This window comes from Ceratotherium simum, chromosome 11 (assembly GCF_057802395.1).
Source record: "Ceratotherium simum simum isolate JZ-2026a chromosome 11, ASM5780239v1, whole genome shotgun sequence".
Lineage (NCBI taxonomy): Eukaryota > Metazoa > Chordata > Mammalia > Perissodactyla > Rhinocerotidae > Ceratotherium > Ceratotherium simum.
The window spans coordinates 55,065,731-55,090,357 of NC_141910.1; the positions used below are offsets into that span (position 1 = coordinate 55,065,731).

The 24,627-nt window shown below is 37.9% G+C and overlaps 1 protein-coding gene across 9 annotated transcripts in view; it reads left to right on the forward strand.

The window, feature by feature from the left end:
- The window catches only part of DTNB (dystrobrevin beta), a 253,246-nt gene that overhangs the window by 151,380 nt on the left and 77,239 nt on the right, over positions 1-24,627 (forward strand). For all 9 annotated transcript variants that reach the window (XR_015553675.1, XM_014781904.2, XM_087437043.1 and 6 more), the window contains one exon: positions 21,589-21,666. Coding sequence is in view for 8 of the 9 variants with exons in the window: in XM_014781904.2 (XP_014637390.1) it covers positions 21,589-21,666 (78 nt within the window). In the remaining variant the exon portion in view is untranslated. The remainder of the gene's footprint in view (positions 1-21,588; positions 21,667-24,627) is intronic.

Here is a 24,627-nt window from a genome sequence, read left to right on the forward strand (position 1 = left end):
CTTTTGGAAGAATATTTTGGCTATTATATGTTTCTTGTATTTCCATATGAACTTAGGATCAACTTGTCCAGTGCTATAGAAAAGGCACCTATGATTTTGATAGAGATTGCATTGAATCTGTAGATCAATTTGGGGAATATTGCTATCTTAACAATATTAAGTCTTCCAGTCCATGAACATGGAAGGTCTTTCCATTTATTTAGATCTTCTTTAATTTCTTTCAATGATGTTTTGTAGTTTTCAGTGTACAAGTCTTGCATTTCTTTGATTAAATTTATTCCTGTTTTATTCTTTCTGATGCTATTGTAAATGAATTGTTTTCTTAATTTCATTTTCAGATTTTTCATGCCTAGTATATAGAAATGCAACTGATTTTTCATATTGACCTTGTGTCCTGCAGCTCTGTTGACTAGTTCATTAGCTCTAATAGTTTTTTGGTTTTGGTGGATTCTTTAGGGTTTTCTACGTATGAGATGGTGTCATCTGCAAATAGAAATAGTTTTACTTCTTCCTTTACAATTTGAATATCTTTTATTTCTTTTTCTTGCCTAATTGTTGTGGTAACCCTCACTATTGAATGATAATTTGTCGGGATTTAAAATCTAGCCAGAAGATGTTTTCCCTTGCTTCTTTGAAAATATCATTCCTCTATTATCTTGTAACCAATTTTGCTGATAACAATCTGATTCTCCTTCCTTTCTGTAGAATCTCTCATATTTCTCTAGTAACTTTTAGAGTTTTCTTGTAACATTGGTAATCTGAAGTTTTACTATAATCTGTGTGGACATGAACTTTTTTTTTAGTTCATTTCTATTTAATTAAATTTGTTTTAATACTCAGGATTTTGGGCCAGCCCCGTGGCTTGGTGGTTAAGAGTGCGTGCTCCGCTGCTGGCGGCCCGGGTTCGGATCCCGGGCGCGCACCGACGCACCGCTTCTCCGGCCATGCTGGGGCCGTGTCCCACGTACAGTAGCTAGAAGGATGTGCAGCTATGACATACAACTATCTACTGGGGCTTTGGGGGAAAAAAAATTAAAAAAAAAATTTAAAAATACTCAGGATTTTTACTCTCTAAAGGCTCATGTCTTTCATCAGTTCTGAAAAATTCTCCGCCATTATCTGTTTCGGATGCTATTGCCTCTCCTCCGTTCCCTTCTGTCTCTCTGGAACTCTGAGATATAGACTTTAAGACTGGATTTAGCTCTCACATTTCTTAACTTTAAAAAAAAAATGCACATCAGTCTTTAGCTGTATTCAGTCTTGTCTTCCGCCTATCTGTGGAGTTTTTTAAAACCTCAATAATAATGATTTTCATTTTTAAAATGTCTAATTGGTTATTTTTCATAATATTTTATGGATGCTATTCTATCCTTTAGGAGCCTGAGGATATTAAATATACTCATTTTAAAGACCTTTTTAGATGCTCTGTTTTCTTTGGGTGTTTTGGGGGAAGGTGGGGGGAGTTAAGTTCTTCCAGCTTCCTCAAAGGTGGCCTGCAGTCCTTGTGTGTGGCTCATGGCAGCTCAGCACAGCCCTTGCTCACCACAATGGCTTCTTGTTTGTTTTCTTCCTTGGGGGATACTTCATTATTTTTAGGCTTAAATAGAGTTTCCTTTTTTTGTTTTGATTCTAGCTGTGCATGCATCAATTTATTTTTATATCTTTAAGTCATTTTTTTTTTTTTGGTACAAGAGGGTAAGCTCTAAGCATGTGCTCAATTCCGCCTTGAATCAGAAGTCCCTAGACTACTACTTCAGCTGATTTATAATTCACTGTCATAGCACTGTCTCCAAAGGTCTCTGTGTGGCCTTTTCAGCAGAGACCTTGATACACATTTAATGAATGGTGTGTGGTTCTCCTGGCAAACTCCCTAACGTATTAGGGCATTTAAAATTACTTTTAGGGGGCCAGCCCTGTGGCTTAGCGGTTAAGTGCGAGCGCTCCGCTACTGGTGGCCCGGGTTCGGATCCCGGGCGCGCAGTGACACACCGCTTCTCCGGCCATGCTGAGGCCGCATCCCACATACAGCAACTAGAAGGGTGTGCGACTATGACATACAACTATCTGCTAGGGCTTTGGGGAAAAAAAAGGATGAGGATTGGCAGTAGATGTTAGCTCAGAGCCGGTCTTCCTCAGCAAAAGAGGAGGATTAGCATGGATGTTAGCTCAGGGCTGATCTTCCTCACAAAAAAAATAAATAAATAAAATAAAATAAAAATAAATTAAAATTACTTTTAGGTTCCTTTGGCCCAGAAATTAAATACCAAGACTGATTTAACAGGCATAGTTGGCCTCATGCATTAGTACATATGAGAAGTGCTGCTTTCATGTGTTCGGGTAGATTCCTGAGAATATTATTTAGTTATCATTGCTCCTCTCACTCAAGAATTTGCACTTTTAGGTTTAGCTAATACATTGTTTCAAGTAGATTGGAATGGAAAGTAGAATCATAAAATTTCCTTATTGAACAAATCTCTGTGGAGCACCCACTATGTGCCAGACATGGTATTAGGTTTGCAGTGTGGACCCAGTGGTGGAATAAACCCTATGGGCCCTGCTCTCATGAAGCTTACAGCCTCTTTTTTTGTGTGTGTGAGGAAGATCAGCCCTGAGCTAACATCCATGCCAATCCTCCTCTTTTTGCTGAGGAAGACTGGCCCTGGGCTAACATCTATTGCCTATCCTCCTCCTTTTTTTTCCCTTTTTCTCCCCAAAGCCCCAGTAGATGGTTGTATGTCATAGTTGCACATCCTTCTAGTTGCTGTATGTGGGACGCGGCCTCAGCATGGCCGGACAAGCGGTGCGTCGTGCCCTGGACCACCAGTACTGGAGCACGCGCACTTAACCGCTAAGCCACGGGGCTGGCCCCGCTTACAGCCTCTTGAATGAGACAAATTGAAAACTGACCGATAATTATATGTGATTGCAAACTGTGATAAGGACTATGAGAGAACAGGATACTTCGAGTACAGCAGAGACTTCTAATTAAATTTTATAGTAAGGAAAGGGGTTTTCAAACTTTTTAAAACAGCAGTGAAACATTTTGTTTATAAAGTCTTACATGGAGTAGAAGAGGAGCTACTCTTACTGAATCAAGGCTGGGCCTAATCCCCTTGCTCTCCTCATGGTAACTGAAGCACCTCGTGGAATCCTTTGATGCCCAGGGAGCAACATGTGAAAACCACTGTTCTAGAACCAGCCCCCTTCATTTCGAACACCAATTAGCTGAGACACAAAGGGCTTCATTGTCCAGAGTCATATATGTCACTTAATCTGCTTAGTGCCAGAATTGGAATAAGAATCCAGTTCTCCTAGATTGAGTTGTCTTAGTATAAGGAAATAAGAGGCCATCAGAAAATGGACTATCTCATACACAAAATTTTTTATACAAACCTCAAGGTAACCACTAAACAAATAATCAAAACAAAATCACATATGATAAAGAGAAAACTGGAAGAGTCATAAGACAGTACAACCAAACTGAATGGCAGTCCGAAACACATGGGACAAGAAACAAAGGAAATGCAAAAGAACCGGAAAATAAGTGACAAAACAGCAACATTAAGCCCTCATATATCAATAATTACCCTAAATGTAAATAGATTGAACTCTCCAATCAAAAGATACAGAGTGGCATAGTGCGGCTATGACACGCAACTATCTACTGGGGCTTTGGGTCAAAAAAAAAAAAAGAGGAGGATTGGCAATAGATGTTAGCTCAGAGCCAGTCTTCCTCAGCAAAAAGAGGAGGATTAGCATGGATGTTAGCTCAGGGCTGATCTTCCTCCCCCCCCAAAAAAAGATACAGAGTGGCAAGATGGATTGAAAAGCAAGACCCAACAATATGCTGCCTCCAGGAAACACGTCTCAGCTCTAAAGACAAGCACAGGCTCAGAGTGAAAGGATGGAAGACAATACTTCAAGCTAATGGCAAACAAAAGAAAGCACGTGTTGCCATACTTATATCAGACAAAGTAGACTTCAAGATAAAACAGGTTAAAAGAGACAAAGAAGGGCAATATGTAATGATAAAAGGGACACTCCACCAAGAAGACATATCAGTTATAATATATATGCACCCAACATAGGAGCACCAAAGTACATAAAGCAACTATTAACAAATCTAAAAGGAAATATTAACAACAACACAATAATAGTAGGGAATCTTAATATCCCACTTACACCAATGGATAGATCATCCAGACAAAAAGTCGATAATGAAACAGTGGACTTGAATGAAAAACTGGACGAGATGGACCTAGTAGACATATACAGAGCACTCCATCCAAAAACAGCTGACTACATTCTTCTCATGCGTGCATGGAACATTCTTAAGGATAGACCATATGTTGGGAAACAAAGCAAGCCTCAATAAATTTAAGAAGATTGAAATCATAACAAGCATTTTTTCAGACCATAATGCTATGAAACTGGAAATCAACTACGAGAAAAAAACTGGGAAAGTGAGAAAGATGTGGAGATTAAACAACATGCTACTGAACAACCAATGGATCGTTGATGAAATTAAAGGAGAAATAAAAAATATCTGGAAACAAACGAAAATGAAAATATGCCATACCAAATCATATGGGATGCAGCAAAAGCGGTCCTGAGAGAGAAACTCATAGTGATACAAGCCCACCTTAACAAACAAGCAAAAGCCCAAATGAGCAACCTTAGATTACACCTAACAGAACTAGAAAAAGAAGAACAAACAAAGCCCAAAGTCAGCAGAAGGAGAGAAATAATGAAAATCAGAGCAGAAATAAATGAAATTGAGACCAGAAAAACATTAGAAAGGATTAATGAAACAGAGTTGATTCTTTGAGAAGATAAATAAAATTGACAAACCCTTAGCCAGACTTACTAAGACAAAAAGAGAAAAGGCTCAAATAAATAAAATTAGAAATGAAAGAGGAGAAATCACAACGATACCATGGAAATACAAAGGATTATAAGAGAATACTATGAGAAATTATATGCCAACAAATTGGACAATCTAGAAGAAATGGATAAATTCTTAGACTCATACAACCTCCCAAAACTGAACCAAGAAGAAATAGAGAATCTGAATAGACCAATCACAAGTAAAGAGATTGAAATAGTAATCAAAAACCTCCCAAAAAATAAAAGTCCAGGACCAGATGGCTTCTCTGGTGAATTTTACCAAACATTCAAAGAAGATTTAATAGCCATCCTTCTCAAACTATTCCAAAAAATAGAGGAAGATGGAACACTTCCTAACTCATTCTACGAGGCCAACATCACCCTGATACCAAAGCCAGACAAAGACAATGCAAAGAAGGAAAATTACAGGTCAATATCGCTGATGAACACAGATGCAAAAATCCTCAACAAAATATTGGCAAACCTAATACAGCAATACATTAAAAACATCCTACACCATGATCAAGTGGGATTTATACCAGGGACGCAGGGATGGTTCATCATCCGCAAATCAATCAACGTGATACACCACATCAACAAAACAAAGAATAAAAACCACATGGTCATCTCAATAGATGCAGAGAAGGCATTTGACAAGATACAACATCCATTTATGATAAAAACACTTAACAAAATGGGTATGGAAGGAAAGTACCTCAACATAATAAAGGCTATCTATGACAAACCCACAGCCACCATCATACTCAACGGGGAAAGGCTTTCATTCCTCTGAGAACAAGAACGAGACAAGGCTGCCTACTCTCACCACTCTTATTCAACATAGTACTGGAAGTTTTGGCCGGAGCAATTAGGCAAGAAAAAGGAATAAAAGGAATCCAAATAGGCAACGAAGAAGTGAAACTCTCACTATTTGCAGACGACATGATTTTATATATAGAAAACCCTAAAGAATCCATTGGAAAACTATTAGAAATAATCAACAACTGCAGCAAAGTCGCAGGGTACAAAATCAATCTACAAAAATTAGTTGCATTTCTGTATGCTAATAATGAACTAACAGAAAGAGAGCGAGAGTTCAAAAAGATAATACCATTTACAATTGCATCAAAAAGAATAAAATATCTAGGAATAAATCTTACCAAGGAGGTGAAAGATCTATATAATGAAAACTACAAGACATTATTGAAAGAAATCAATGATGACATAAAGAAATGGAAAGACATCCCATGCACATGGATTGGAAGAATAAACATAGTTAAAATGTCTATATTACCTGAAGCAATCTAAGGATTCAGTGCAATCCCAATCAGAATCCCAATGATAGTCTTCCCAGAAATAGAAAAAAGAATACTAAAATTCATATGGGGCAACAAAAGACCCCGAATAGCTAAAGCAATCCTAAGAAAAAAGAACAAAGCTGGAGGCATCACAATGCCTGACTTCAAAACATACTACAAAGCAATAGTAATCAAAACAGCATGGTACTGGTACAAAAACAGACACACAGATCAATGGAACAGAATGAAAGCCCAGAAATAAAATGACACATATACAGACAGCTAATTTTCACCAAAGGAGCTAAGAACATACAATGGTGAAATGAAAGTCTCTTCAATAAATGGTGTTGGGAAAACTGGACAGCCACATGTAAAAGAATGAAAGTGGACCATCTGCTATCGCCATTCACAAAAATTGTCAAAATGGATCAAAGACCTGAAGGTGAGATCTGAAACTATAAAACTCATAGAAGAAAATATAGGCAACACACTATATGACATTGGTCATAAAGGAATCTTTTTGGATGCCATACCTACTCAGACTAGAGAAACTAAGGAAAAAATAAGCAGGTGGGACTTTATCAGATTAAAGAGCTTCTACAAGACAAATGAAACCAGAATCAAAATGAACAGACAACCCACCAGCTGGGAGAAAATATTTCCAAAACATATATCTGACAAGGGGTTAATCTCAGTAATATATAAAGAACTCACATAACTGAACAACAAAGAAACAAACAACCCGATCAAAAAATGGGCAGAGAAAATGAACAGACACTTCTCCAAAGAAGATATACGGATGGCTAATAGGCACATGAAAAGATGTTCAACATCACTAATCATCAGGGAAACGCAGATCAAAACAACACTAAGATATCACCTCACCCCTGTTAGAATGGCTATAATCACCAAGACAAAGAACAACAAATGTTGGAGAGGATGTGGAGAAACAGGAACCCTCATACACAGCTGGTGGGAATGCAAACTAGTGCAGCCTCTATGGAAAATGGTATGGCGATTCCTCAAAGAATTAAAAATAGAAATATCCTATGATCCCGCTATCCCACTACTGGGAATCTATCCAATGAACCTGAAATCAACAATCCAAAGAGGCTTATGCACCCCTATGTTCATTGCAGCATTATTCAGTATAGCCAAGAAGTGGAAATAACCCAAGTGTCCCTCAACTGATGATTGGATCTAGAAGATGTGGTGTATATATATATATATAATGGAATACTACTCAGCCATAAAAAAAGACAAAATCGTCCCATTTGCAACAACATGGATGGACCTGGAGGGTCTTATGTTAGGGTCTTATGTTAAGTGAAATAAGCCAGAAAGAGAAAGACAAACACCGTATGATCTCACTCGTATGTGGAATATAAACCAACACATGGACAGAGAAAACTGTGTTGTGGTTACCAGGGGCAATGGGGTAGGAGGTGGGCACCAGGGGTGAAGGGAGACATGTATATGGTGATGGACAAACAAAAATGTACAACCCAAAATTTCACAATGTTATAAACTATTAAAACATCAATAAAAATAAATAAATAAATATTAGATAGGGTTGAAGCCCCCTTTATTCAAGAGGAAGTCATTAACTAAACTATGTAAAATTATCTAAAATTTGAAGTTTTAGCATTCCTAATTTATGTATACAATGTATCACAATTTTGCACGTTAAAAAACTTATATAGGGATTGGCCCCGTGGCATAGCGGTTAAGTGTGCGCGCGCCGCTGCTGGCGGCCCGGGTTTGGATCCTGGGCACACACCGACACACTGCTTGTCAGGCCATGCTGTGGCGGCATCCCACATAAAGTGGAGGAAGATCAGCACGGATGTTAGCTCAGGGCCAGTCTACCTCGGCAAAAAGAGGAGAATTGGCATGGATGTTAGCTCAGGGCTGATCTTCCTCACAAAGCAAACAAACAAACAAACAAAAAACTTATATAAATTGTATCATACTGTAAGAAAAAAAAAAGAATCCAGTTCTCCTAAACTTGTGTTCTTTCCACTCTCCACTGCTGCTTCTTCCCCTTTGATGTGTTTTTATTATAAAATAAAGGTATTTCAATCTCTGGTCTTCTGCAATTCTTTTTTTTCCCCTGAAATTAATTTTACCCATTGTTGTTCACATTGCCTTCACATTCTGTGCTCTGCTCCCTCTTGTATATCCTTAGAGTTTGTAGCCTTGAAAGATCCTATCCCACTGCTATTTTGTTTTTGTTGTATTTCTGATATCTTGTATAAATCAACTCTTATTTCCTGCCAAGCATTCGAACACATGCATCCATTTTGTTCTTCAGGCTTTTATTATTGATATCAACATATTTATGTTAACTAGTTAGCTGTCTGATTTGTTGGATTGTCTTGTCTTGCCCCCTCATTTTTCTAAGCAAACGGTAGAATTCTTTCCCAGGCACTTAAGTTGTTAGTCTGGGTTTCATTTTGACTTCCCCTATTTTTAGTGAAAATATACTTGTACATCTTTTACTGTTTTGTTTTGTTTTTGTTTTACTATGGCAGAAAAGTCCAGGGCCTCTGTTTGAACAGAGTAGCATATTTTCCCAGAATACTTAGAAAGAGTAAGGAAGTAGTGAAAATTAAGATGGCCTGGGAGACTGAGGCTGTAGTGTCTGGGCAGTGACCATAGAGAGGAAGATGTTTGTCCTAATTTAGGAGACCAGTAAAGAATTGATGATTTGGGGCGGAATGGTGATAAGAGAACTGTGCTTAGGAAAGTAATTTGAGCCATGAGAAATCAGATGAGTAACAATTGAAGGTCTTCTGGACACCAGGGGCTAAATAGAAAACCATTACAATATTTAAGTTACACCAGCCAGATGCAGCTGAAATGTGACGATGCCGGTGGAGATGGAGACCAGTAGCAGGTAGATGTAAGAGCTGTTGAGGAGATGACATAGCTAAGAGGCTGCAGGGTGACTCTGAGTGTCAAGGACGTTCTAGTCATGTGAATGTCCTGCTCGTGGTGTCCCAAAAGCCCATCCAGCAGCTCGTGCTGTGTAGCCCTTCTGCTTCAGTGGTCCTCTGAGGAACTGCCTTTATGAAGTAAGGAGCTCTTTGCATCAAAGGGGTAGGTAGACAGCATTGTCCTATTTTATTCACTCTGCTTGCATTCCCATTAACTCTTCAACAAAACAAAAAATCAAGCCTTACTAGTTCTCCCTGCTCCCAATTGCTTCCTACCTAGATTGCTTGGGGGACACAGTACTACAGGCTGCTTTCTTATCAAGCAGTTGGCAATTAGGAGAGGCTCTGGGAGGAAAGGTGGGGGATGCTGCTTAACATCCCCATCAGAATGGAATTGCTGACTGGGTTAATTGGGTCACTGATTTGCAGCAGAACTTAGATTCTCTTGCAAGAGGGTGTGTTTCATGTTTAAGCTTCCAAGGAGTGGTCCCTACTCTGTGTGCTGCATCTGCCTTCCTGTCATTCGCTGCATTCGACTGCTTGATGGACTCGCTGATGGAGTGCAGACGTGTGTTTACATTCTAATGAATTGTTGTCTTGTACCTGCTCTTTCCCAAAATGCTCTGTGGGATAAACTACCTTGTAGACAAGATTCTTCACCATGTGATTGTTCTGTTTCTTTAGAGACAACAGCAGTATAATGCGTTAGATGCCAGATCCATAGAGAAAGAAGAAGCATTTGCTACAGAACGTAAAGGTTTGATAGCTTTTCCTTGCCTTTGTGTTTTTGCTGCTTGAGCTGCTGGGCTGATGATGATTGTGTGTATTTTCGGCAGGATGCTAGAGCCTCTGGAACTTCCCAGGCAGTTATAAAAAGGAGAAGCCCACTGTATCTTTTCCTGTCTGGTTAATTGTAAAAATACTTGAGAGTCAGCCTGTCTTCTATAATAATGTATTTGTTTCCATTTTTGAAAACAGATTTCAGTAATGACTACATGAACAGGTCAGGAAATGACATTGCATTTCATTGACCTCTCTGTGAGTGGTAACTTGTTGAAGTATTTAAGTTGTCATTTTGTCTCCTCTTTCTAGAAATATAGGCGTTGACATCTGTATAAAGTACTGACAACTTTCACTCTAAGTTTAATGAACAAGGAGAACAAAAAAGGAGGGATTCATCGTGGAAACGTTTTTAAAATAAAATAGTACATTTCTGTTGATTTAGTTATCTGTTTTGGAAGACCCTTTGCCTGCTTTTTCAATATAATATTGAACTGAGAAATACTACTAAATAATTTGCTAATTATTGCCTCATTTTATAATTCTGTCCTTTTCCAGAACTAAAGTGAGATACCTGGATTCCTCTGGGTGTCTTTAGATGCTGTTTAGTGGTGAAAGTTCCATGTAAGAATGTGTTTGTGGTAAACCTTTCCTTCCTGAGAAATATTTAATTTTAAGTCTTATACCACAAACGACTGTGTTGAACTGCTAGCAATAGAAATTGAGACACATGTGTCTGTTGATAGGTCTTTTTTACATTAATGATTTAATTACAATGTGTTTAGATTAATAGTTGGTTTTGGAAATTTTCAGTCTTTTCTGTTGGTTAATTAATTGTCAATGACCAATAAAGTAAAATGTACTTTCCAGAAGTCAGAGAAACCTCATTGTAAATATGTAATGTGATATTTATACTATATTTACAGTACCATATGGTTATTTTTTTAACCTTATGGTTTTCCAAAAAGCAGTTTTGTTTGTTTGTTTAACTTCTTTGCATTGGCAGATAACCATAGAACCTAGTAGAGTAACAGGAGACAGTTAGTCTGGTACATAGAAGTAAATAAAGAACAAAACATCACGCTACTCAAGGAGGATAAAAATGATCCACACTTGTTGTAACTGTTGTTTAGAGGCAGGGTGCTTTTTGAGAGAGTGATAGAATCATAGAGATTAAATGGATCGTAGAATCTTCCCTCCTTACTATTTCACCAGAGCTACCCTGTGCCATTATTTTAGATCCATGTAAATCCCATATATCCTCTTCATCATAATGGAATAATTAAACTGGCTTTCTTATATTAGATCACATATTGTTTCAGTGTGGGGGGGGTCTGTGAATAGCTTTATGGGTTACTAAATTTTGGAGGTTAGTGACCAAGAAGAGAGAAACAAACACCACCTTCATCCTAAAGCAGTGTTCATGTGGACTGATCACCCCAGCAGAAATCCAGAAGTGCCTGGATCCTGGACAGTGCCATTTGACACTTTAATTTTGAAGAAAGTTCATCTTTAAGTAAGTGAATATTTTTCACTGATTTGCTCTGCAACCTTTTTCTGAGAACAGTACTGTCTTCTTTGGAGCATTTGTCCTCTCTCAATCCTAACTGTGTTGTTCTAAGAGGACTACCAATCAAAGTATTGGGCCCTCTGTCTACCGGAGTGGGCAGATGGCTCAAGGCGGGTCATTTTGAGTCTTTTCTGGGAATTTCAAATTGGAAAGAGGGGAGAGGTTTTGTTCTCCACTGGTGAAGCTACAGTATATTAGGCAGAAGCTGTTTTTTGTTAAGTGTAAAAAGTTATGAGATCTGTATAGACTCTGACCCCAAATGAGATCTCAGCAAAGATAACAGCAAAGGTCCTAATGACATTCCAGTGTCCTGGAAGCCAGCTACGCTGCCACCCTTCATGAAGTTTACTCATAAAGTTAATTATCATTTAGTTATGATACTCAGTAAATTCCTCTTTTTTCTTTTTCCCTAAGCTACTTCAAGTTAGATTTGAAGCCAATGGTCCTGAAGTAGGGCAGTGTTTCTCAAACTTCAGAATTTATTCTTCCTTGGGAACTCTAGTCTGAAAAATTCATTTGGATAATGCAAAGATGCCTGGGTTAGGATGATGTCAGTGGATTTTATCTATTCATTGGCTTTAGAACCAGATAAAAGTGGGTTCCAGTACTGGTTCTGCTGCTTACTGGTTTTTGTGACGTTGAGCATGTTAATTATCCTCTTTGACCTTTATTTCTTTACTTGTAAAATAGGAATACCATCATGGGTAATTGCAAGAATTCACATAATGTTTCTGAGGACCTTGCTCAATGTTAATACGGTGCTCATACTCAACAAATGTCAGTGCATTACCCTTTCCCTCCCAGCCCTCTCCAGTGTTCTAAAAGTAAAGAAATATAGCAAAATACACAGCAAATATTATAACTGTTAACTTCATAGGATTTTTCATATTCTTTGGTTGTACTGGTCTTTCGTTAATTATTTGAAATCATTAAGTTGTAGTCTCTGTTATAAATGATTTTATACATTTTTGGTTGTAAATGATAATTGTCAAATCAGATTTGACCTAAAAGTTGTAATAGGTTAAGCTAAACCTTAAAAGCCTGTTGTTGCCATGACTGATGATTATGAGGACTAATTGGATTATAAACTTCTTGTGGGCAGGGAAGATCTTCAACTTATTTTTGATTTTTGTTTTTCTCAAAGCCCCTAACAGTGCTAGGCATAAATAAGCCGTGGATTTTTTTGTGTACTAATAAGGCCCTTGTTTATTTAAATAGAGTTTGTAGTAATCAGAAGGACTTTATGGAGATACAGAAATTTGAGGAGCCATTTCTCTGATAAGAGAAGAGAGAAAGAGTGTATCCTTGACAAATCTATGAAGAAGGACATTCCAGGATAGGTACCTAGGAGAAGATCTGAAATCAAGAGCTTAGAAGAAGCGAAAGAACCACTTGCTTGAAAGATGTGGAGGTCCTGAGTCCTTTGATAGATAAAAGACTAAAGTAGTCTACAGTGCGGGTTTTGGATTTGTCTTCAAGTATGGTGAAATCTGCTGCATAACCTTAAAGATGAGAAAAGTATGATCAAAGTGGGTAGGGAAGATAATTTCAGAAGCAACACAGGTATCTAGGATTGAAGGCAAATAGCTGGCTACAAAAATTTTAATAAGTGGTTAAATGTATTTAACTAGTGTGGTTAAGTACCTCATATGTAAAGCATTGTTCTGGGGAATACAAAAAAAGTAATCAAGTAAATGAGTAATCACATCTTTTTCCCTTTCACACTAATAGTGATAAACAGACCAAAAAATCTGCTAAAAAGTCCCTAAGTGTGTGATTGGCAGATGGCTGTCAAAGTAAAAGAGAATTGCAGGACTGTAACCTTAACCTGTACAACTAAAAAATATTCTGGGAGGAAAAGCAAGATAATGAGCAAATACTTTTAAAACTATAGGGTAGGGGTTGACTTCCTACAGAAGAAGTTTTGTCAAGGGGCCTACGCAAGAGTGACAGCCCTTACAGGTGCCCAAGATCTCAGTCGTCCTCTCGGGCTTCAGAGTTGGCTTTGTTCATTTGTCCCTTTATTCACTCACAATTTTTAAGTAGAAATTTTGCTTAAACAACAATAACATTGTACTTTAACATCCGTGGTTAGAGTCCTATCCAGAAAGTGTTTACCCCTGGATCTAAGTCAACTTAGAAAGCCAAAACAAGTAATTACACTCAGTGTTGGTCCCGATCCCAGTGTTAAACTTTTTTTTTTTAATCAGCAGTCTGGTTGATATAATAATTTGCTCATTAAGTGCATGTATTTTGTTAGGCTGAGATGAGGAATCCAAAAGATCTTTTAAATTAAGATTAGATTTTAATAAATTAGCAATGTGTTTTTGAAGGAAACAATTCATACTAGCTTATCTAGTTTTCCTTGGGGCAGCCTAGAGGTAGTTGAGAATGGGAGCTCTGCAACCGAATGGTTTGAGTTCAGATGACATTTATAATAGAGTTCTAATGATGTGGTAGGGGAAAGAATAAATCAGCCAAGAACTATACTCTGGGGCTGTTATTGTTTTACCCTCCTATAGAGACAACTTTGCAAGAACTATGATCTAACGTCATGCGATTGGTTTTGATTTCTAGACTAAACAGTCTTAAGTAAGTTTTTCTAGAAGTGCAGCAGCCAAAGGTGAGACACTACACCGTAGTGATTAAGAACAGGCTCAGGAGCTGTACTGTCTTGGTTGAAATCCTACTCCTGCCACAATCGGGCTGTGACCTCAGTACATTACTTCTGTCCATGCCTTAGTGTCTCCATCTGTAAAATAAAGATAATAATAGTATCTACCTCATTGGTGATTGTGAGGTTTAAATGAATGAATCCATGGGAAGTATTTGAACTGAGTTTGGCACATATCAAGCACTCAATTAGTATTGCTATTGTTGTTATTAAAGACACTCTCTACTCTGTTGATTCCATTAGTAAGTCACAGATGAAAACTTGCCATGGCTACAAACACTACAAATATACCTACCAAATATAACAACTAATGATGTCATTATTCCATTCTTAGAGAGCAGTCTCACCAAAGCTGACTGTAACAGAAAGAATACTCCTTACACATTCTACACTTCTATGTATTCCATGGCATGGTGCTGACTCATGATCAACAAATATTTCCTGAAAGCCTACTCCATGTTTCGTACTATGCCAGATATTTGAAATACAGTGAGAAAAAATCACACAGATTTCTTACAGTCTGGTAGAGGAGATAGTGTAGACTGATCTAAAAGGTTTTCTTTATTTTCTTTTGGGGGATGTGGTGGTAGGGATATTAAGGGGGGTGGAACTTTGGATCTACTCAAACCATTTAACAGGTCCTTCTTCTAACAGTCTCAAAGTTCTCTCTAGGTTCATAAAACACTTTCTTTCTCAGTTTGCTTTCTTAATGATAACAAAAATAGTACAGGTTCACCTTAGAAAGTTTGCCTCAGTGGGATTATAGGTTATTTTTTTCTGGTTTTATTTTTTTCTAATTTATAATTTTTTTTTTACATTAAGTATCTTTTTCTCTGAAAATTAGGAAAAATTAAACTGGAAAAATTGGAGAAGTACAGGAAAGTATAAATAGGCAGGAAAAAGTTACCCATAATTCCACTTCTCTTAACATTTTGACATATTTCCTTCAGATATTTTGTTTTACGCTTATTATATTATGTACCTGAGACCATGCTTTGTGTATGTATAAGTAATTTTATCTTATTTTCTAGGGTTATTTGAAGATAAAAATACGTATTTACAGCTCTAAACACAGTGTCTGATAGTTATGTAGCAAACATTCAATACTTGTGAGCTGTCATTATAGTTATCTTGCCCTTCTTTTTTTACCTCTTACCATGCTAAGCATTTTCCCATGTATGTAGAAAGTCTTCATAAGGATTATTTTTATTTTTTATTTTTATTATTTTTTTTCAAAGATTTTATTTATTCAGTTTTTTCCCCCCAAAGCCCCAGTAGATAGTTGTATGTCATAGGTTCACATCCTTCTAGTTGCTGTACGTGGGACTCGGCCTCACGTTGGATGGAGAAGTGGTGCCTCAGGGCGCTCCCGGGATCCGAACCCGGGCCGCCAGCATCAGAGCGCGCACACTTAACCGCTAAGCCACGGAGCCGGCCCATAAGGATTATTTTTAAATGACGGCATAATATCCTGTAATTATTGGTGGACTATGGTTTACTTCTCCTTTGCCTCATATTTGAACATTTAGATTTCTTCTAAAATTATCCTATTGTAAATAATATTTCCCTAAATATTTTAAAGTATAACTCTGTCTTTGCATTTCTGGTTAATTCCTTGGAATAGATTCCTAGAAAGGGAAGTACTGAGTCAAAATGTTTGAACATTTTTAAAGATCTTTGATGGACATATTTCCCAGTTGCTTTCTAGAAATAGTGTTTAACTTTATACATTCCCTCTTGCCTAGTGGTAAATTAAGGGCCTATATCAGAATATCCTCTCCAGCCTTAACATTACCTTACCAAAAAAAATTCATTCTTTTTATAAGGGAAAATGGTCTGTAGTTTTGACAAATTCCTTTGCTTTTTCATAATTAAAACATTTTTATGTTGAGTTATTTGCATTTCTTCTTTTTAAAGGTGTATTTTCACTTTGCCCATTTAGCTAATGGAAATCTTAATTGTCTTATAAACTTGTGTGAATCTCTCATATTTTAAGGCTATTAATTCTTGCTCTGTCATGTTTGTTGAAAGAGTTCCCAAAATTTGTATTTTTCTTTCCTTTCTGATTTTTTTAATAATTCAAATTAATTGGTCTTTTCCTTCCTAATTTTTCCATTGCTTTTGAGCTTGGAATATCCTCTATCCGTAGACCCGTATATTTTCTCCTAATTTATATAATTAAACATTTACATTTAGCTCTTTAACACCCTGGAAATATATATTTTTTTTATGGGGTGAGGTGATCTGAATATTTCCCATAGCATGTAGCAGTTTTTCTTACTTCTATTAAATACTTATTATATTGTAATTATTTTGTCTGAATTTTTCTTCTTCATAAGACTTAGGTTTTCATCTTTTTAATTTTTATCCCCAGCAGCTAGCATAGTAACTACCACTTTGTAAAAGAGACAAGCAAATATTTGATAAATGAAAGAATGAAATATAGAGTTATATATAATTTGTCCTGGAAGATTTTAAAGGCATGATGAGTTATTCGTCATCTATTCTTAGCTTTAAAAACCTTAAGAGAGATTCTGTAGTAATTTTAATTTCAAGTTAGTCTACATTTCAGAACATCCACCAGGATGAATTGGAGTGGTCTGGTCCAAAGAGAAATAATGTGAAAATGACTTGTACCAGTAAGTTAAATTTTTACTTTATAATAGGAGTTCTGTCTAACCAGTAACCAGAAGCTCTGTACCTGTTATCTAAGCCACCCTCTTACTGGATATTTCCCCAAACCTATCCTGCTCCACCTAAAAACAGTCAATAAAAATGCACCTTTATAGTGATCAGGATACTCAAATGAACAGCTGTGATTTAAATGGTGGCACTTAAATATTGTCAAACTTGACATCTCATCTGGGTTCCATTCTCTTATTTCTAACTGCTTTCTAGATATCATTTATCTGTGCTTAATGCCATTTCAAATTCAGCAATTTCAAAACTGAAATCCTATTCACTCTTACCTTCCTGCTCATTCTGTCTACCCACACCTATCCAAAACCAAATCCTGTTTCCTACTCTTGTGTTCCCTAGTTTGGATACTGATATCACTATATCCACCCAGTAGTCAAGGTAAAAATTTCAGTTATTCTTTACTCACTAACCCCATGTACTTAATCAGTCACCGCATCTTATCTATTTTACCTTGACAGCATTTTTCCTTTTATCTCTTCCTCATCTGAACTACCACTGTCCACCCTTATAATCACTGATCTGGACAATTGCCATTGTTCTTTGCCTCCTTTCCAGGCTTACTTTCCCTCCTCCTTCCAAATCCATTCTCCACAAGTGATTTTTAAAACGAGGGTGTGCTTTGGAAAGAATCTTCTTGCCCCTAGAGATTCAGATTCACTAAATTGAGGATAGAGCTTGCATATCTTATTGTACAAAAAGCTTCCCAGATGATTCCCATGTACACCCCTGATTAAAACCAATATTTTATAAGCTTCTAGAGTTATCTTTTCAAAACTCAATTATAGGGCCGGCTCCGTGGCTTAGCGGTTAAGTGCGCGCACTCTGATGCTGGCGGCCCGGGTTCGGATCCCGGGCGCGCCCCGAGGCACCACTTCTCCGTCCAACGTGAGGCCGAGTCCCACGTACAGCAACTAGAAGGATGTGAACCTATGACATACAACTATCTACTGGGGCTTTGGGGGGAAAAACTGAATAAATAAAATATTTAAAAAAAAAAGAAAAAAAAAAAAAACTCAATTATAGTTACATCATCTTTTGGCTTAAAAACTTTCAGTGCTTCCCCCACAGCCTACAGTATGAAGTCCAACCTTCTTAGCTTGTGATGGAACAGGCGTCATTCACATCCTGGCCCTAATCTACCTTTCCAGGTGCATTTTCAGCTACTCCCCTTCGAGCGCCTTTGAGTCTAGCCAAATAAGTTAGACCCAAATATGCCATGGACTCTTGGATTTATGTGCCTTTTTCCATACCATTTCTTCTATATAGGGTGCCCGTAACTTTTTTTCTAAATCTGGAAAACTCTCTCCTCAATGGTGCTTCACCCAGACTACTCTTCCCCCTCATCCCTCCAGGCAAGAGTAACTGCTCTTCATCTGTGACTCCTCAACACTTTGTGTATACTTGTGTTGCTGCTCTGATTACTTTGCATTTTGATGATTTGCTTACATATCTATCTTCATCAGTATATAGTTAGGTCATTGAGATAAAGATAGTCTTACTTATCTTTTATGAGTAGGCACTCAGTAAGAATGCCTCTTTCCCTTTGATTAAGAATTACCAAATTCTCTCTAAGTCTTCTTTTTATACCTACCTCTTCTGACTAGCAAATTACCTTCTATCTCCTCCTCAAAACAAAACAAACAAAAAAATGGCATGTCTTATTAACAAAGAAGGAATGTCTCAAATCTCTGTACCAAGTGATGGTTGGTGGCCACTTGGGTATCATGGAACTCATTAGTGTCTAAAGATACCTTGCTGAGATCTTCACCCAAGGAAGATATAGAACATCTGATGATGTGTTCAAGGTATTCAACAGGTTTTGAATGTTAAGGAAGATCAAGAAAACTGATCTGAAGAGTTGTGTCAATTCTACTGCTTTGTAAGTTTCTATAACTGGTACCATTAATGTCTACCTCACACCTGCAAGCATTTCTTTCAGCTATGTCTTACAGGAACTATGAAGACTTTTTTTTAAGCCAGAAGTCATTTTTGATATATTACATCTCCTAAGACCACATCTGAGCTGTTGGCTTTCATAGTGAATTGTTGGTCTAGCAGTAGATCCTGTAGTAAAGACTCCCTGTATGTTTTCAAGTGCCTCTTTCATCTTGGACTGCAAACACATACCTATTTCCCTAGCAAAGCATGTTAGAAGTTCAGAAAGGATATGAAATTTGGGGGCTGTTATGATTAGTTTACAGCTTACAATGTAATCATTACTGTCTGGTTTTGAATATTAGAGAAGAGGCTGTGATATGTGTGCTATAAGATAATAATTGACTGTGATGTCTACCATGAGATAGAGGTGATTATTGAAGACTTTTGTGGGGGCATCAGTCCGAACAAAATGCTACAAATCATGAAGTTTTTTCACATGTTTAAGGAATTAAAAAAATGTTTTTTTCTATTGTCATTTTTCCTCTGAGAATGTCAGAAAGGAAATTGAATGCAGTAGTATCTTCAATATTGAAATATACTAGGTAAGTGCATTAGTTCTGAAAGCAACATGAACGTGTCTTTATCTTATTTTGGAAATGGCTTGCTAATAATAATATATTAAAGAAGCAAAGCCCATTCTATTTCCAGGACCAGAATGTTTCTGATGCCCTCAAGTATGAAAAGCTATGATGCTGGATTTGTTTCTTTCATAGGAATTGTCTCCTTGTTCCATTTGAACAACTGATTTAAAAGAACTGGAGACAAAAGTATAAATTCAGAACCAAAATTAAGCTAATCTCTGTGTTTCACTTCCATTATTATTTTTTTTTTTTTAAAGATTTTATTTATTTATTTCTCCCCCAAAGCCCCAGTACATAGTTGTCTGTCATAGTTGCACATCCTTCTAGTTGCTGCATGTGGGACGCGGCCTCAGCATGGCTGGAGGAGTGGTGCCTCGGTGCGCACCCGGGATCCGAACCCGGGCCGCCGGCAGCGGAGCGCACGCACTTAACCGCTAAGCCACGGGGCCGTCACTTCCATTATTAACCTAAAACAATTGATTATAACTCAGCATAGCCACTAGCATTAATAGGCTTGAAAGTGTGGAAGCAAAATTGGATCTCTGTCTGGGAGATAGGTAGTGAGATAAATAACATGGAATTAAATTCTAGCCTAAAAAGCCATATTTCAGTTCTGAATGTCTTAGTTGGGGACTTGTCACACAAAGGGAGGAATGCATAACAATAAGCATAGGGCTGTGGCTTAAAAATCAAGAGACCTAATCTGTTCCCTGCAAATTACTTCCCATCTTTGATCCTCTCCATAAAGTGGGAAATCATTAAAAATATTTCCCTACCCAGAAATGAAATTGGTTTAAAGAAAGGAGTGTATAGGTAGATGTATAGATAGATAGATGGAAAGAGAGAGAGAGATCCATCCACCCATCCCTCCCTCGTAACTTTTCCTCTAGGTTCCTTGGCTCTGCCTGAAAATTTTCCCTTGAGCCTTTATTTGAATGTACTATGAAACCTGCAAAACACTAAAGGCTCTGGCCCCTTAATGTTCACCAAGACTTGCTAAGTATAACCTCTGCAAAAACATTTTACATAATTAGCTCAGCTCATAAAGATAAGGAGAAACCAGGAGGTAGTTCCCAAGCACTTAAATATGAGAGAGGGACTTTTCTGCTTCTGATGGACAAATTTCTCTGAAAATTGCTTCTTTCAATTTAGGAGAGGAAGTAAGAGATTTCCCAGGAGGAATATTTAGCAATAGTCATGTGGCTCCAGATGCAAGACAGAGACCCTTTGTAGCTGAACCTGGTGGGGAGGGAGAGGAGCTGAAGAATGGCTAAAAGGCAAAATCATAGATTCCTTTTGGTAAGTTTGGATTCATTCGTTCAAGACTCTTCCAAGAGGGAGAAATAGACAACCAGCAACTGAAGACAAGTTATCAAAGATGCTTGCCTTCAAATTTAAATTTGGGTTAGGTTATAAAAGAAAGCATTCTAATTAGAATACAGGTATAAAATGTAGATCCATTGTTAAGATCCTAGTAAAATGGCCGGCCCTGTGGCTTGGTGGTTAAGTGCGCGCGCTGAGATGCTGGTGGCCCGGGTTCGGATCCCGGGTGGGCATCGAGGCACCACTTCTCCATCCATCCTGAGGCCGAGTCCCACATACAGCAACTAGAAGGATGTGCAGCTATGACATACAACTATCTGCTGGGGCTTTGGGGGGAAAAAATAAAATAAATAAAATCTTTAAAAAAAAAAAAAAAAAAGATCCTAGTAAAGGATTAATAAAAGAATTTAGTATTTAATGGTTTAATTGTTTTGGTAGAAAGTGTGCAAACTAAATCTGAGGGAAGACAATGAGCTCTAACCAAATCTCAGGAAAAACATGTGCTTTGCTGTTGTGACCTTCATAATATACCATAAACACTAAACACCTAGTAATCCTGTAAACGCCTAAAATGCAGAGAAATTAAGTGACAGAACTCAGATTCTTGTGTACTACAGCTACAAAACAAAAGCCCCTGGAGTTACCTCCCTGTAGCAGTGTGTGTAGAATGAATTGCTCCTCCAGGACAGCACAGCTCTGTGGGCTGTTGGCTTTGTGCCAGCAAACCCTCTTGGTGAATTTACTTAGGCAGGAAGTATTGATTTTTGCCCCCACTTCCCAGGGGTCCCACTGTGCTTGTCAGGATGATCGTTGGTTCTTTTGCCCTTATCACTCTTGCGTTTGTTTCCCCTAATCATGTTGGTAATTATTAATATAACATAAATGTCTTTTCTTCCAGTCCTCCTCGCCCTCTGACCAATATGAATGACACCATGGTGAGCCACATGTCCTCCGGGGTGCCCACTCCCACCAAGAGGTATGTACGGCTTCTGCCTCGGTCCCACTCAGAGTTGGGTACAGGCCTCTGGCCTGAGAAGCAGAGCATTCGACAGGGCAGAAAGGACTGGCTTTCTTTCTCCTCCTTTGACTGTCTTTTAATATTATTCTCTATCTTCCTTTTTTTCCTACTAACTCATAAATATAGCAACTGAAGGAGTCTGCTTTTGAGTGGTGCCTGAGGTGGAAACTCTCTATTGGTGACAAGCAGTGAACATAGTGTCAAAGCAGATTAGGCATGTTTGGCATCTTTTTTTTAACATTAAACAGTATTTTGATGATCATGAATTTCAACAGTTTTGCATTTGAGTTCTTTAAGTGTTAAAGATCTTTTCTGCTTCCTAGTTGGTCTGTGTAAATTGAATTAATCCCTTATATTCTCCTTAATCATTCTATATGAGATTCATAAACATTTAAGGTGAAAAGACTGAGTCCCTCTCTTCGTTATATAAGGAGTTTCCTTTAGGGTCCTTCAAGGAACTCGAACTGTGTACTCCTTTCTCCTTTTATTTAATTTACTCTTCTCCAAAATTCTCTTAGGCAGGATTTAAAAGAACTCTATAAAATGGCTTACATTCTATTTGATTTAAGCTGTTGCATGACCAGAGCAATACAGAAGCTCCCTCAAGGGCACAACCATTTAAAGAATTCTTTCTAACAGTCATCACTCAAAAAGAAAAAAAGCAACAAAGACATTCCAACCCACTCCCCAAGTCCTTCCTGAAGAAAACCACTTTGTGCCATGTGAACTGATGGCTTTGGATTAATTCAGCTATAGAAGTGTCATCTACTTAATAATACTTTGACTTAATATATAATATGTAATACTTAAGATCAACTATGTTCCCATTGGCTAAAACTCCTAGAGCAGTGTTTCCCAAGCTTGACTGATGAAAAGAATCACCTGGGCCACTTGTTAGAAACAGATTTCTGGGACCACATCAGACCCAATGGATCCTGAGAAGCTCCGCTTTTCACAAGTATTCCAGGTGATTCTTATCACCAAGCAAGTTTAGGGAACAGAAGCAAGGTAAGGAGTAAACCATAGGGCTACCCTGGAATAGAGGATTTAGGGACTTAATAAATCAGTGACCTGATAACACAGTGTTATCCACAGGGAGACTTAAGACCCTGAGCAGGTGAGAGTACTTGCATGCAGCCTTGTTGAGTCATGACTAGCAGGGGAACAGCCAGCCACTTCTTTTGGGCAGAGCTTAGTGGTATCCTGTACTAGAGCATAGACTTTTGAGCCAGACTGCCTTCATTTGAATCCTGGCTCTCAGCTGACCATGAACAAGATTCTTATCTTTATTGTTTATCTGTAATATGGGGACAATAATAGTGTCTACCTTGTGGGGTTTATGTGAGAATTTTATATTGTTTTCATTATTTAAGAAGTAAACTCTAATGAGAGAACAGGTGGGAAAGAAATAGAATAATTTAGAAATAATGCCCTCTCCAGGGGAACCAAAAGCTTCCAGAAGAATATACAACAATTAAACCTCTCCCACCTACCTAGATATTACAACTCTTTCTGGCCTTAGTCCTTAGCTTTTTATGTTAACCACCCATAGCATTCAGACCCAGACCCAGAATCTAAATATTAACTCAGGGATGTTTCCATTTCAAAACTAGGAAGACAGGGTGGTTTAGTGAAAAAAGTCAGCTTGTAGGCTATATGTTAGTTTTAGCAACGCCATCTATTAGGTTTCACTTCATCTGATTTCTTCTCTTCATTTACTAGTTTTGTCACCCTGAGTCATCTGAGTCCCTGAGGGCCCCAAGTGCCTGGTGACCAAGGGCATCAGACATTCAGTGACCACAGCTGGATGTAGCTGCTAGAGGCTGTTAGAGGGAGTACATCTTTCTGGATGATGTTTTATTGCTTGAGAAGACTGAAAGAAGAGATTCGGGCGTGATAATAACGATAGCCACCTCTGTAGAAGGACTAACCATTAGGCTTGGTGTTGCTGTCTGAAGCCCCAGGCTTCCTAGTAAGTGGCCAGCTGCAATTGTCACTCACTAAATATCTACCATTTCTGAAAGTTGTTTCAGATAATATAGTATAGCTGAGGTTAAGATTTTATTTTCAAGTCAGCATTTCAGCTGGTATCTCTTTCTAGGTAGACTTAGTCAATCCTAGAGGTAGTTATCACAGATTCTCTAGGGGCTGACCCGCAGACCAAAGACAGCCAAAGCCCTTAGCAGACCGGAAAGGAAGGTAGTGCTGTGTAACTTATGAAGAAGAGTAGTTGCTGGAGTAGATGCTACGTGGGAACAAGATGCTCCCATCCTAACAATATACTCCTGAGAATTTTAGGAAATTTCATTTATATTCAGGATGAGATTATTATATAACATGTAGACATTAATTGCCTAATTCATAGATTTGGCTCTTCACGGCCCCAGTTCCCAAACAGTATAAATTTCCAGCTAGTACTGTATTTACTTCCTCGAGGACTCATCAGTTTTTCTTTCTTCCTCTGAATGTCGTCAGACCTGTATCTCCAGAGTGATGAAAGCCAGGAACCCAGCACACCATCCCAGTGACAGAGCTTCCTCTGCTGGGGCAGACAATCCTCAAGGGAGATAAAGCTACTCTCCAGAAATAAGAGGTTTCCTTTAGAACTCAGCATAAGACATAAGTCGCTGACTCAGACAAGAACATGCCCAGTAATAAAAATTGAAGAGCTCCAATTTCTACCTTTTCAATAGGCAGTGCATATAAAAATAGTGATAGCCAAATGGTCAAAAATAATACTGTATTAGTCCGAATAGAAGATCAACTCAAATGTAAGGGTTACTTTTTACAGAAGAAAACCGTATAGATGGCAAAGATGCTGGCTATCATATGAAATTCTATAAATTATGTTCCTGAGAGGTTCCACTCTAGGGATTTGCCTTGTATAATATTTTTCTAATACTCCCAAATCAATATTTT